This window comes from Eptesicus fuscus, chromosome 1, assembly GCF_027574615.1.
Source record: "Eptesicus fuscus isolate TK198812 chromosome 1, DD_ASM_mEF_20220401, whole genome shotgun sequence".
NCBI lineage: Eukaryota > Metazoa > Chordata > Mammalia > Chiroptera > Vespertilionidae > Eptesicus > Eptesicus fuscus.
The window spans coordinates 44,907,311-44,922,938 of NC_072473.1; the positions used below are offsets into that span (position 1 = coordinate 44,907,311).

The 15,628-nt window shown below is 42.6% G+C and overlaps 1 protein-coding gene across 1 annotated transcript in view; it reads left to right on the forward strand.

The window, feature by feature from the left end:
- The first annotated feature begins 10,004 nt into the window (after positions 1-10,004).
- Positions 10,005-15,628, forward strand: part of ABCB7 (ATP binding cassette subfamily B member 7) — a 161,419-nt gene continuing 155,795 nt past the window's right edge. The window contains exon 1 of the mRNA XM_008158871.3: positions 10,005-10,182. Within this exon, the coding sequence (XP_008157093.1) occupies positions 10,015-10,182 (168 nt within the window). The 5' untranslated portion in view covers positions 10,005-10,014. The remainder of the gene's footprint in view (positions 10,183-15,628) is intronic.

Sequence of the window (15,628 nt, forward strand, 5' to 3'; positions counted from 1 at the left end):
TGACTGCGGGACCTGTCTCTCCTCCGGGGTGTCCCTGTTGTTAAAGACTTTCTGGGCTGCCTCTACCTGCTGTGACTGATTCATTCCTTTAAATCCTAATTTTTGAAGTTTCTTTTTCTAGCTGCCACCTTTAAGTCCCCCAACAGAACACGGTAAAAAGTGTCCAAGGAATCGCCGGGGGTTCTTGGGTTTCATTGGGGTGCAGGGAATCAAAGGGAATTTCCCTCCTTGCCACCACCTCCAGCTACTCAAAACAACCCCTGGGGGGGGGCCTAGAGACAATAATAACCCTGCCAGTTGAGGGATCAGGAGGATGGGTACCAGGTGGGCAGAGGCGAGGCGGGAAGCACAGCGTGGGTCCCCAGGTGGTGAATGGAGGTGCTCCCACCCAGGGAGAAGGCGTTTTCATCTGGCAGTCCTTCTCTTTCTGTTCCCACTGGGAAAAGCGCTTGCCTCCTGCCAGTGAAGGTGGTGTGGTGGGGGGACAGGGGACCGGTGACCCCTACACTGCAATCAGACTCCCTGACCTCTCTGAAAAGCCCCTCTGCTTGAGTGTGTTTCCATTAAAAAGTACTGATTTTAAAAACTAATAACTTAAGAGCTGCCACACACACAAAAGAACCAAGTAGCCCACAAAACATTCTCCTTTCCTTCTGAAGGTTTTACGATGTATTGTAATCATTAACCATATTGAACTTAAATGGCCAATTGAGACAAACAGTACTGAGACTGTTCCTCCACCACTGATTAAGACTGGGTGGCGGCAGGTGTTAGTTTTCTGAGCTTTCTGGGCATTCTTGGTGACTTTTCCAGCTCTGGTTAGTTAACTTTAGAATTTGGTCCCTGCTTTAAACCTCTCTGGACCACAATTGTTACAACTTTATACCTTCAAATTAATAAACATAGACAGAAATTTTATTAGGTGGGCCGATTCCCCCTCTGACAGAGAGCAAGCACCCCTGGGAAAAAGAAATCCCAGGGCGGTTTGCTATCCGTCAGAGCACTCAGCCTTAAATAAATTAAATGTGTTGTTGTTGTTATTTTTTCTTCTTGCAGACTTCCACACTTACATGAACAAATAATTATACCCAGGCAGACAAACAAATATGAAACAAACATCTGTACTTACACCCTTTCAGGGAACAAGTACTCTTACAGTCTTGGGATCTGAATAGATAACAGGAACACTGCCCAAGTCCCCTGATGGGGGCCTAACAAGAACAGACGTGGGGGCCTCCCTTTCCCACATCCCACATCCCAGGACAGGATTCTCGACCCATGTTTCGGCAAAACAGAAATGGTGCTCATGTTGGACAAAGGAAACAAGACTAATAGACGCGACAAACAGATAAATGCCCCATCATACAACCTAGGGAGTTTCTTGGGAGCTCAGTCCGCCATCATTATGGGAACCAGGAGGGGCTGCACAGGGAGACTGAGGGTTCAGGAAGCGAACACCCTGAGGGGGGGGAAGGGGCGTGCAAATGCCACCACCGCCGCTCTTGCTGGCCACCGCAGCAGGCCAGTGGGCGGGACCCGGTGTGTGTGAAGGAAAAAAAGTTAAAACCACTCCCAGAGTCCTCCAGGGACTGTGAAGGGAAAGTCATCCTGGAGTCCAGCGTTGACCTGGGAAAAAGAGTGCTTAGTCGGGGAGGGACAGGATACACATAGAGGGTTATTTTAGGAGAGGTAAATCATGCAAGGAACCTTGATAAAAAAGATCAGTAATCCAGTCACACGTCAAAGGTTAAACAGGAAGGGCAGAACCACTCAATGTCCTCCAGGAGGATTTTAGCAAACCGACAAATAAGACACATAGGGCCCACAAACAAAAAACAAAAACCAAAAACCAAAAGTAACCTCTGACATCTCAGGGCACTTCAAGGATGGGGAAGTTCCGGTTGTATCCAGCCCTTCACGCAATCCCCAGATGACCAGTCCCCCCCAAAAAAAAAACCCCACCTCCAGGAGGGTTTCCAGATGACTCTGAGACAAATTTTTAGGGATATGCCAACGTTCCCTGTCCGCTCGCTGGATCCGAAGGGAAGTTCTCCGGGGCCCTGGAACTTCTCAGGGTGCGCACCCCCTAGAGACTCCTCACTCTCCATGACCGGCCCAGGGGAGATTGGCCTCCCTTGGCGTCTGGACCAGCACTCCCCAGTGACGGATCTCACTGGGGCCTCCAAATGTGGTAATGTACCCCGAATCTCACAAAGGACACCTCAATCAAGAAGTCGAATTATGGAGTCATTTATTAAAGGCCAGCGGCTTTCGAGGGGGCAATCAGCACTCCAAATCTCACAGCCCCGAAATGCTGGCTTCATCTGGCTTATATAGGTAGAATATCACAAAGGTATCAATTACAACTTTGGGTTTGGAATGAGGAACCTGGTTTGCACAAAGCAGTTAGAGAAGTGAAATTGAGCAAGTTAGTTATCTATAAAGATTAATTATAGCCGAAACCGGTTTGGCTCAGTGGATAAAGCGTTCACCTGCAGACTGAAAGGTCCCAGGTTCAATTCCAGTCAAGGGCATGTACCTTGGTTGCGGGCACACCCCCAGTAGGGGGTGTGCAGGAGGCAGCTGATCGATGTTTCTCTCTCATCGATGTTTCTAACTCTCTATTCCTCTCCCTTCTTCTCTGTAAAAAATCAATAAAATATATATATATTTTAAAAAGTTCAATTATAGTTTTGGGTCTTGGGACCACTGAGTCAACCGAAACACATTATCTGGAGCTACTGAGGCAATTTAGAGTAATTGTGCTGTCCTGGTTCCCAGGTACAGAAGAATGTGCTTCGATAACCAGTAAGATCACAATCAATGGGATATTCAAACCACCATCCATGGAGTATTCAATCAATTAGGATAGCATACATAAGTTCAGAAAATCAAAATAACTTTTCTATTGTTTTAGCAAGCAAATAAGTACAGAACCCAAAACAGCAGGGTTAAAGTTAAAATTGCAGTTTCTACCTGAGATGATTGCTACCATACTTCATCAGCAATTCCAATTGAAAAGCCAAAATCAAAACCAGCCATCCATTTTTCCCTCCAGTCCCGCCTTAGCCTGGGTTCTGTCAACCCTTAACCTGAGTTCTGTCAACCCTGGTTTGACCTCGAGGATTTTAAAACACAGCTCAAGTAAAGTCAGACCCTCTACCAAAGCAAGGGAAGGTCTGGATCCAAGAGACAACTCACCCAAGTTCACCCAATGGGCGGAGAACCGGTGGGCTCAATGAGCCCTTTGCTGGATCCTAGCACTGAGTCCGAGTCTAAGGGATGGTCCTGGGTGAACTTCTTTGGAATCCTGCTGTGACTAAGCCAAGTAATGTTAACATAAAAACCATGGAAACCTGTAAAGAATTTTTATGAGTTTATTTGAGCCGAACTGTCGACATATGCCGGGAAGGAGAACCTCAACAAATTGAAATAATGCTCCCAAGAAATGGCGGGTTTAGATTGTATTTATACATTGCAATCAAAGGAAAGGGATGTAGGTGGGTTACATGAAATCCATTGGAGATAGATTAGAGAGGTGGGAGAAAGCAAAGCGGGGGAAACCCCTGGGATTGGATAAAAAGTAAAATGATGGACACATACTTAGGTGGTACAGGAACAATTTACATGGTAATGAAGGAATTCGTGGTATCTGTCCTGGCACCCAGCACATGAGGTTGTGCCCCAAGGGTTCTGGAAAAATGGAAGTTACAAGTTACCCATACACTTCAAGGGTATGTTATTATAGATGCAAAAATAGGCTCAGTTAAGGTAAATGTTGACCTTGTCAGTGAAGATACAAGCCTAGGAGGTGACTACTCACCATAACTGCTTTTAGTTAAAGTTTAATTTCAGACTATCCTTTGTGGTTCCTTTAGGTCTCTGAGTATGCAAGACTGCTATGCAGGCCTTCCCTGAGCCTGTCAGGTTAGCATGTGGCCCCTTTCATCCACAAGTTAATAAAGGCTTTGTAAAATTATGTATAGGCATATGAGGCTGGAGAAAAGGCAGTGGGAGGAGGAAGCAGGCCCAGCAGCCTATTCCCAGGCCTCTAGCCACTTGGATTTAAAACTGCCACATTTTTCCTTAGAGATAACATACTAAGGTTTGGGTGATAATGAGTTCAGCTTCTGATAGCAGCCATACTTTAAGTAATATGTGCAGTAAAGAAAGTTGATCTTTGGGAAAGGTGTGGTGGGGGGTGTGAGAAGGTGCTGAGGTGAGAGCAGTTTTCAGAGCATTAAAGGGGTGAGAATGCTGGCCTTGGGATCTAAAGGCTCAGTGAGTGGTTCCTTTGCTCAGAGGGAGAAAACTAAAGTTGGGAACCCAGAGGTGAAAGTATCCAGTGAGCCCAAGAAAGGAGACCATTTCTTGTTCAGAGGAGGGTACAGTCATGGAGGAGATGAAGAGATAAGGTGTTTACAGTCCAAGGAATGGCTTAGTCTTGTGGGGTGAGATAGTTGAAACTGAGGTAGGTGACTGTGGTTTGGGACAACTGGGCTTTATGAGGTAATACATGGTAGCCCTGATTGGGCACCAAGGCACAATGAGAAAAGAGTGAATGGGGGTATTTAGTAAGATGCAGTGTAGAGGTGAGGTGGCTAATGGCTGTGAGTCTAATCCATCAACCTCCATAATAGAGACTGAGGAATAGATAAGGGCCCCAGTGAATTTGGAGAGGGCAGAATAAGTGGCCCCAGTGTCAATTATAAAGGAGATTGGCTTACCTGCCACCACAATCGTTACCCGAGGCTCTGTCCTGGTGATGTAAGTCTGTGGGGCCCTGTCAGGGCCCGGGAAGCTTCAGTCTTTGGCGGACAGTCCCAGGAGGTCTGGGAGCTCCAAACCAGATCCAGAGGGTGGCCTTGCTGGACTGACTGAGGTCCAACACGAAGGGGCCACACTAAAGTCTGATTTCCAGTGGCCTTCCCTTCCACACCTTGGGCAGGGCCCAGGAGGGGGTCTTGGGTTTGGGCTGGACTTGGTCCCGTGTCTTCCTGTTGCATTTGAAGCATGGGCCCAGAAGAGGCTTAGCCCCTGACTTACCCTTGGTTGGAGGACCAACACTTCATTTGGGGTTTGTGAGAGCGGTAGCTAGGAGCTGAAAGGCCTTGTCTGAGCCTCAGCCTTGGCCTGATCTTGCCTTTGCTTTTGGATTTGGTTCTCCTTGTCTCTATTATTAAAGACCTTAAAGGTCCGGTTAACGTGGTCTTTTTGAGGGGTTTGTGGATCTGTGTCTATTTTTTGAAGTTTGCGGCGTCTGTCGGGGGCTGATTTTATATAATAAAGATGTAATATGCAAATGGTCATTACACTGTGAGGTGTAAGGATCTACCATGTAATGACTGGATCATGGATCAGCAGGAGGGTGGGGCAGTGAGCTACTAGGGGCGGTGGAGAGCTACAGGAGGGGGCAGGGAAGCAAGCTATGAGGGGGGGGAGGGAAGGGGAGCTACAGGCAGGCAGAGAGCTACAGGAGGGTGGCAGCGAGCTACTAGCTACAAATGGGCGGTGGAGAGCTACAGGAGGGGGCAGGACAGCAAGCTCTGAGGGGGAGTGGGGGAAGGGGGACGGGGGGGGGGATCTACAGGAGGGCGGGGCAGCGGGTGGAGAGCTACTACTGGAGGGCAGCAACGAGCTACTGGCAAGCTACTGGCACATGGATTCATGCTCAGGGCTACTAGTTAGGATATAAAATGGGTGTTCAGAAGAAGGGCTCCTCTGGGGAGGTGGGGTCCAAGGTGGTAAATTTCTGTAAGGCCTCCATGAGGCAGAAGAGAAAGAGAGCTGGGTTTTCATCAGGGTCTTGAGTGATTTCAGTTAGTTTGTCATAATTGACCACAATACCCTCAGTTCCTGCTACCTCCCTCAGGGGTAGAATGGGCACAGGAATAGAAGAGGCTGTTGAGGAGGGTGGTCTTTGGGTGGCCCAAGAATGAGTGTTAGGTGGGAAAAGGCTGTTTTGGAGCTTGTATTCTTGGGATTTGGGCTCTCAGGGGCCGGGGAGAAGGTGGTTGCTGGTTAGGAAGGTCTGGGTTTTGGTAATCTACTGCAGGTGAGGGAGGGGATGTGCAAGGGGGTGGAGGTTGGGTTAGTGGTCTTCTGGGTCAAAAACAGTTTCAGAATCATAAGTGTTAGGGGTATGATGTTTTGTGTGAAGAAGAAAGATCTGATGGGTAAAGTAGGACTGAGAGAGAGGATTGGGACTGAAGGTGAAAAAGGTCTGGACATAGGGAATCTCTGACCATTTTCCATTGCAGTGACAACAATTATCTAAATTGTGCAATGTGCTAAAATTAAAAGTGCCATTTTCAGGCCATTGAGACTTATTATCTACTTTATATTGTGGCCAAACAGTGTTACAAAATAAAATGTAGTGGTTGGGCATGATTTCCCCCACGAGTGTGCAGAGCGAGTTTGGCATGGCCCGTGAGAGAGGAAGGGTGAGTGACAGACCACAAATCCAAAGGTGAGGCGTCCCTGATGCTAAACAAATCACCACGAGGAGATGTGACCCTCTGGACTGGGCGTCCCCAATCTAGAAGGACCCAAAGCCAAACGGCTGAGTCTTCTGGCTTAGCACTAGGACTTTTGGGATGAGAGACTTTTGACAAGTCAGTGAGAAAGAGTGGGCAGAGACTTGAGAAGAGGGAAATTGTGGAAAGTCACTCACTTAGAGAAGATTGGCTGGTGTGGGATGGAGGGTCAGCAATGGAGAAGGAGAGATTCCTGATCCAGCATCCTCCTTGGCTGGTTTGGGAGGGTCCATAAGGGAGGGAGGCCTAATTGAGGCCGGCAATCAAGTTGCCCGAGTAAGATTGGGAGGTAAGCCCAGGTCAAGCTGCCACTGCCTACTGCTCTCCAAGTAGCAAACTTGGGTTGACTGAAGCTGGGGTGATGGCTCCCCATCCCCATGGAACCCCCTCGGGTTTTGGCACCAAATGTTAGGGTTGCCAAAGGAGGAATGCATGAGGCCCAAAGAGGTAAAGAATTATGAATTTATTGGGTCATCTGGATACCAGATGGGCTGAGCGCCAAAATGGTGCCAGCACCCAAAGATGGGAGTCAGAGAGGTTTTTAAAGGACTCTAGGCGGGCTTTTTCTGGGTGGAGAATTCTCTGTGCAGGTCCAGATTCTGGGAAACTCCGGAGGGGAGATATAATAGTCTTAGCAAGTGGAATGTGGTCTAAGCAAGTGGAAAGTCCAATGTGAAGTGGCCTAAAGGTCAGTTCCCAGGGGAGGGGGTATTGTTTCAATTCTTTGATCAGACCTAACAGCCTCTATAGTCTTTCAATTAAATTTTACATTTGAATGTAGGCAACATCTTTAGTGTAAAGAACAGTGGAAGAGAAGCCAGAATACCAGGGTTCTCTTTCCAACTCTATCACCACATGGTCCTGGTCTTCTTTATCTACTAGAAATGAGAAATGACCTTAATAATCCTATTGTTAAGATCCTGCAAGGTAGTGTGTATGAGAGTTTCTAAAAGTATACAAATTAAAGATTTCATGTTGTCACATTATATCTGACAATTTCTCACAAGATATAGATGGTATATGTTTCTACATTTTAAAAAAGTCAGAGCAGTCCTAACTGGTTTGGCTCAGTGGATAGAGTGTCGGCCTGCGGACTGAAGGGTCCCAGGTTCGATTCCGGTCAAGGGCATGTACCTTGGTTGCGGGCACATCCCCTGTAGGGAGTGTGCAGGAGGCAGCTGATTGATGTTTCTCTCTCATCAATGTTTCTAACTCTCTATCTCTCTCCCTTCCTCTCTGTAAAAAAATCAATAAAATATTTTTTAAAAAAGTCAGAGCATTACTGGACGATGCCTTACCTGGGTAGAAAGATTCAGTGGCAATATTCAGCCCTAACCAAAATCACTGGGAAGAATCTAGGGTTTCTCTAGTGTAGAGTGTTGCTCTCTAACAGAACAGATGCTGAATATATTGATGATATAGACATTAATAAAAGAGGCCATTACTGCTCTATTAACAAGATAATAATAAGCCACAATTAGTCATTAAATCCTTTCAATTCGAGATCCATAATATCTTAGGAATTGATCTACTACCACTGTTACTGCCAGGTTAAAGCCTTTATTTTATGACTGAATTTAAGGACCTGACTCTAGTCTGAATTCCCTCCAGTCCAGCCTTCCCACTTAAGCTAGAGTGGTTTAATGGACATGCAAATTTGATCATGTTACTTACTCTCCTGATTAAAACCCTTCACTGGCTATATGATAACTTCTTAGAGGCCTTTTCACCATTAGTTCACTTGCTCACCCAGGCTCATCTCCTACTACTCTGCCATATACTCCTTAAACTCCTGAACCTGGAAAAGTTTTATGCCTCCTTTTTTTTTTTTTTTTTTTTTTTTTTTTTTAGCATGCCATTTCATTTATATGGAATTCCCTTCCACTGGAAAATTTATTTTTATTTAAATAATTCTGCTCAAACATCACCTTACCTGGAAACCTGCAGTATAATATGAATCTTGAAACAAAGTGAAGCTAACTTCCTGGGCCAAGCATAGTCTTTGTCTTCATCAGACTTATCATTAGTCCAGGGTGTGTCTACATAAGAAGTTCATAATTATTTGCTTGTGCTGTCTGACAGATTTGAGAAAGCAGCAATGAATATAAAATTGCAATTGCATTATTGTCTCCACGGTTTCAAGTAACATTTATACTTGGAAATGCAGTTTCCCAAATAACTGTAAACATATTTCAACATCATTTTGTTTGACGACAGCGGTGTCAAAAGAATATAACCCTGTCACCCTAGCTGGTTTGGCTCAGTGGGTAGAGCATCGGCCTGTGGACCAAAGGGTCCTGGGTTCGATTCTGGTCAAGGGCACATACCTTGGTTTCAGGCGTTCTCTCACATCTATGTTTCTCTTTCTCTCTCTCTTTCACTCTCCCTAAAAATGAATAGAAAAAAAAATCCTCAGGTGAGGATTACCGCCCCCCCCCCAAAAAAAAGAATGTAACCCTGTCTTTAAACATGAATTTTATATACATTTACATTTTACTATCTCTCAGCTAATCTGGCTGTTTTGAAATAATTAAGGACGCTGCAGAAAACAAAGGGAAGAGTTAGGGAGGCAAAGCAGCGGAGTAAAGCTGTATGTAAAACCGTCCCAAAAGCTACAGACCAGTGGATAACCGACACCAGGTTGGCACAATCAGCCAAGTAAAAGCGCTTACAATATGAAGATGCCGTGAATCTCTAGGATGAAGCCCCTTCCCTGGGGAAATTAATATTTGTAGTTTAATCTACCCCAAGTGTTAGTGTACAGGAGAGTGAAGATAAGAATATGCAAAGGGAAAATGCAGAGTGGAGTGTGGCACTGAGTTGGAGGGGGTAAGAGGAGAGTGAAATGATGGACAAGATGAGGTTGCTAGATTTAGCAAATTTAATATTTGAGATATATCTGTATTAAAAAATGGAACAGACTAGATCCAGAAACATAGAAGCATGAAACAGACTGACGAACTTCAGAGAGAAGGTGGGTGGTTAGGGAGAGATTAACCAGGGAATTTATATGCAGATATGCATAGCCTACAGTGTGGTGAAAGCCTGGGAGGGGCGGGTGCGTTGTGGAGGGGATCAATGGGAAAAAAAAACAAAAACGAAGGGGATATCTGTAATGCTTCCAACAATAAAGATAAGTTAAAAAATAAAATTAAAAATTGAAAAAAATGATACATCGTTTATCTGAAATTCAAATTTAACTGCGCATCCTGTATTTTATCTAGCAAATCTAGGTAATGAGAAAAATACAGTATTAATCGGACGTTCCCGGTTGTGTAAGAAAAACTCGCAAAGACCCGCCCTAGAAGAAAAAAAGCGGTTGCTCTAAGTCTAAGGTACCAGAATCTTACCAGAAGCTACTTCCGGTCTTGGGCCCTGGGAAAACGAGGGTTGAGGGGAAGAAAGGACTAAGACAGCCTAGTTCAGTCCTCCAGTGTCCCACAATCCTCTGCTCTCGGTTCCTCTTTCCTCGCTCAAGATGGCGCTGCTCGCGATACATTCCTGGCGCTGGGCTGCCGCGGCGGCTGCTTTCGAAAAGCGTTTGCACCTCGCGATTCTGATTCGGCCTCTAGTGTCTGTGCGCGGATCAGGTCCGCAATGGGGGTCACGTCAGCTCGGCGTCCCAGGAACCGCTCGAATTTCCCAGGTGAGTTGCCTTTCACATGGAAGAGTAGGGTGAAGGGCAAGGGGACCCATGGGGGAAATGTTGCCCTCTTAACCTCGGATCAGAGAAGGAGCCAAGAAGAAAGGTTGTCAGGGCTATCTCGGAGTAGCAGTAAGTGAAGTAAATTAGGGTTAGTAATTTGAGAAAGGGGTGAAGGGGTACAGCAAATGGGAATGGGACGGGCGGTTCCGGACAGAGGTCACCCCGAACACCAGTAACTCTCGTAGGATTTACAGTGTTCTCTTAGTTTAAGAGATGGGGTGGACACCATTCCCATACTGCTTACCTTGGTAAATGCAAGGAAAACTGACTGTTTTCTAAAGTTAGTAATGGAATTTGGGACCAATTTGCCAATGGTTCTGATTTTACTCAGAAGTAGCGTTTGGAGAGTACTCAAGAAGATGGCAAACTAGGTATAAACAAGCGGCAAATTGAGTTGGCACCAGTTATCCCCCTTGCTGGCAGGGCTCCTTGATAAGCCAAATTATCTTTTTCTCCAAAACATAGACCGTCCTAAATTTATATGTAAGCAGAAATTGTCCTTTGAATCGAAAATAGTGCTCTTCTGTGTACACAGGTCGCTTTGGAAGCCATAAGGCTACTTATCTTTAACTACTGAATGTAGCTATGGTTATAGTGCCTCTTAATATTTGTGTACATTATTATCTGTCAAGAACAGGGTTTTAATTTTTTTTTATTTCCACTTGCTCTACTTCAGTCTATCTTTTTATTTCTTATATATCGACCAAACATTTAATTGCCACAACCTGTTCATCAGTATTACTAAAATGTTATCAGCTTTGTATGAGAAATAACCTCTTAAAATTTTGATTCTTCATCAACAAATATTTAATATCTACTATGTACATAGCACTATGCTACATAACGGGGTATCAAGAGAAACGTGTTAATGCCTTCAAGATTGGTCAATTTCATTAAGGAGGTTGGATCTATGCATTACAAGAGTCACTAAAAAACAATGTAGTAGTTGTAGTTGCTATAGGCATCCAGAGGAAATAGTGATAATGAAGGGCCAAATTATAGAATGGATCTCATACTGGTGATAGAACTGGGAGAAAATTCCAAGCAGGGACAATAGGTAATGATGCTAGGCATGTGGAATGAATTCATTCATTCAATAATTAATGAACACCTTTATAGCAGTCAACAGGACAAAATATAGGCCCTGTCCTTAAAGTTTAAAAATCTAACTGGGGGAATAGATTAAGTAAACAGGCAATTATAATACAATAGTGCAATGATGGGAAAGGTCCAAAGTACTGGAAGATATACATGAGGGGCATCAAGTCTGACCTTGAGGTGGGGAAAATTGCCTTCAGTGATGGATACAAAAGCAAAGACCTGAAACATTAGGAGAAGTTATCTAGTTAAAGAGGGAATAGCATGTGCAAAGGCCCAAAGGTAAGAGAGAACATGGACCTTTTGTAGAACTGCATATGGTTTAGACTAGTGAGTTCAAGATGGGAAGTGGCAGATTAGGCTAGAGAAGCAAATCCAGATAGTTTTTTTTTTTTTTAGGTTTTAAAAATACTTTATTGTTAAAAGTTTGTAACATGATCTCCTGGGAACAATTCTTGTTCTGTAGTCCTCTAATAAGCCAAATAAAATTAAGATAAAGTTTGTAGGACTTTGTCAGCCTGGAAGAATGAAGGGGAAAAGAAGTCAGTAGGTGTTTCAGAGGAGGTGATGGCAATAAATGTTAGCGTTCTCTTTTCATGAACACTATCCCCACAACTTACTTCCTCCGCTCTGTCCTCTACACTCTACCATTTCCTTTGATTACAATGTCTGTGATGTGAAAAACAAGGGAAAGATGTTTCCTTTGCTTTCTACTTCTCAGAGGCATGCAACTCTTATCTTTTTTTTTTAAAAAATGCATTTAACAGGGAGATGAAGGAACTATTATAAAGCTTTTAAAGTAGACCCTGATCTAATGTGAGGCAAATTCAAATTACTAAGTGACTTGTGATTTAAGATTACAAAGTAAATATTGAATGCAAACTTTTAGGACAGTCATTAGTATATAGCATGATGTTTTAGAGCTGGAAAGAAACCTTATTGCTGTGTTATAAAATGTTAGTGGGTTGGGTCAGCACTTTTTTAAAGGTGAAATTCAGTAGAATAGGAAAGGAAGTATTGCCTTATACATGTTAAAGGACATATTGGTTTATGTACTTTTGTTTTATATGTTTATACACACACACACTCCCACATGTATATGATTACTGGGATGCATTGTAAATGTGTTTTTCACACTATAGCCTGTGTGTAATATAGTAGTAATTAGCTTCATGTGTCTGTTTAAATTAAATTAAGTTAAAAACTTAATTTCTCAATTGCCACATTCTAAAGTCTGAATAGCCACATAGATTTGGAACATTTCCATCATTGCAGAAAGTTCTGTTGAACAGTGCTGCTATGGAGAGAATACCATATCCAGCTCTTCTAATTCTGCAGATGAGGAAACTAAGTCCTAATAATTGACAGCCTTTGAGGCCATTCATTCATTTATTGTCTTCTGTGTGTCAGGTATTGATAGAAGGGTAGCTAAGACTCTGACAGACACTAAGCACACAGTAAGTGTTTGTTGAATTGTAATGATACTGGTCTAATAATTAATAGAGCACTATTAATAGAGGGAAACACATTAAACATAAAATTTTTTCTTAAAATTGAAAGATTTTGTGTGATAAGATTTAAATTGTAATGATTTATTTTACAGTTGCCTCTCTGTGATGTTAGTTAATAATAAAAGGACTTATGAATTTTGAATGATAGAATTTTGGGTTCATTTCATGAATATTTAAATCGTAGAAACTGAGTAAATCTATAGCACCTTTCATCTAAGTTTAAAATGTCCTTGACTCTTGATCATATACTTCATTCTTTAAAATTAAATTTATTGGGGTGGTATTGGTTAATAAGATTATATAGGTTTCAAGGGGGTTAATAGGGGACATCTGCAATTCTATAAATTCTATAATACATCATCTATATATAGCATTATGTGTTAACCACCCAAAGTCAAATGTTCTTCTCTCACCATACATTTGACCCTCTTTACTCTTTACTACCTCTCCCCCAGCCCCCTTCCCCTCTGGTAACCACCATACTGTTGTTTGGTCTATGAGTTTTTGTTGTCTTGTTTGTTCATTTGTTGTTTTCAGTTTTATATCCCATATGAGTGGAATCATAAGGTATTTACTTTTTCTGTCTGACTTATTTAGCTTAGCATGATATTCTTAAGAACTATCTATGTTGTCACAAATGGCAGTATTTCATCTTTTCTTATGGTATTCCATTGTATATATGTACCACATTTGTTTTTTTTAAACAAATTTATTGAGATTAATTCAAATATACATTTAAAGTGTGCAATTCAATAATAGATTTTAGTATATTCAATAATATGTGCCACCATCACCATAGACAACTAACATTTTTTCATTACATCAAATACCATATGATTTCAATTATATGTGGAATGTAATGAACAAAATAAACTGACGAACAAAATAAAACCAGAAGCAGGGATATATGGAACAGACTGGCAAGTGCCAGAGGGGAGGGGCTGGGGATAACTGGATAAAGAAGGTGAAGGGATTAGCTAAAGAACATGTATGCATAACTCATGCATAGGGACAATAGTGTGGTGAAGGCCAAGGGAGGGGGAAGCAGAGGTGAGTGGAGGTGGGAAAAGGGAGGTTAATAGGGGACATCTGCAATAGTGTCGACATTAAACATTTTTAATAAATAAAAATAAACCTGTTACCATTTTGGCTATCACCTCCCATTCCTCTCCCCACCTGCCCTAAGCAACCAGTAATCTATGTTAAGTCTCTATAGATTTGTCCATTCTGGACATTTCACATACATGGAATTGAGACTTGACTTCTTTCACTTAGCATTATGTTTTCAAGGATCATTCATGTTGGGCATGTATTAAGTACTATATAGTTTTTCATTGTCACGTAATATTCCATGATGCGGATATATAAGATTTTATGCATTGCTCGGTTGATGGACATTTGAGTTGTTTCCATCTTTTGGCTGTCATGAATAATGCAACAATAAACATTCATGTACAAGTTTTTTATGGACATAAGTTTTCATTTTTCTTGGGTGTATACGAAGGGATATAATTCCTGGGTCATATGGTAACTCTATATTTAATTATTTAAGGAACTGCCAGACTGGTTTTCAAAGTGACTACACCATTTTGCATTACCATAAGAAGTGTATGAGGGTTAAAATTTCTCCACATCCTTGTCAATATTGGTCAAACATTAAATTAACTCACTTTAGTCAAGCCATCTTAGTGGATGTGAAGTGTTATCTCATTTTATTTATTTTAAAATATATTTTTATTGATTTCAGAGAGGAAGGGAGAGGGAGAGAGATAGAAACATCAATGATGAGGGAGGATCATTGATTGGCTGTCTCCTGCAAACTCCCTACTGGGGATCGAGCCTGAAACCCAAGCATGTGTCCTTGACAGGAATCGAACCTGGGACCCTTCAGTCTGCAGGTCCACGCTCTATCCACTGAACAAAATGGGCTGGGGCTCATTGTGGTTTTGATTTGTATTTTCCTGATGACTAAAGATGTTGATCATCTATCCGTGTGCTTATTGGCCATTTGTATATCTTTGGAGAAATATCTATTCAGATTGTTTGCCCATTTTTAAATTGGATTATTGGTCTTTTATTATTGATATGTGTGAGTTTCTTATATATTCCAGATTCAAGTCCCAGATCAGATATATGATTTACAAATATTTCTCTAATTCTGTTGGTTATTTTTTTTTCTCTTTTGATAGTATCCTTTGAAGCATAACATTTTTTCATTTTGAAGAAGTTAAATTTATGTTTTTCTTTTGTTAGTCAAACTTTTGGTATTTTGGCTATAAATCCATTGCCAAATATGAGGTCATGAATGTTTACACAGGTGCTTTCTTCTACTGAGATATAGAAACATTACTCTTGTATAGCTGTCGTTCCTTTTCTCTGTTTTGCTTTATTTACATACTAGTGATCCAGTGCACAAAATTCATGCACATTAAAAGGGAATTAATTAGAGGAAATACTTTAATATTGCTATTTGCCCTTTCTCTGTAATAGAAGTGTCAGAGATGAAAGAAAATTGGTAAAATGTATATGAAAATCTTCCTCTTGTCAGAGTCTGGGGCACACCACGGGAACCAGAGTCAAGTCCCCACCCACCCATGTGCACCTCAAAATTTCGCGAGAACCAGACCCAGCCAGCCCCACCCCTGTCAAGCCCCGCTGGGTGGGGGCGTGGCATGAGGTTCCCTGGCCTGGGTCAGGGGGCGTGGCCTGAGGTCCCCCGTCAAATCCAGTTGTGCGGGGTGTGCGCCCTGAGGTCCCTCAGCCTGGCGCTGGGGCGG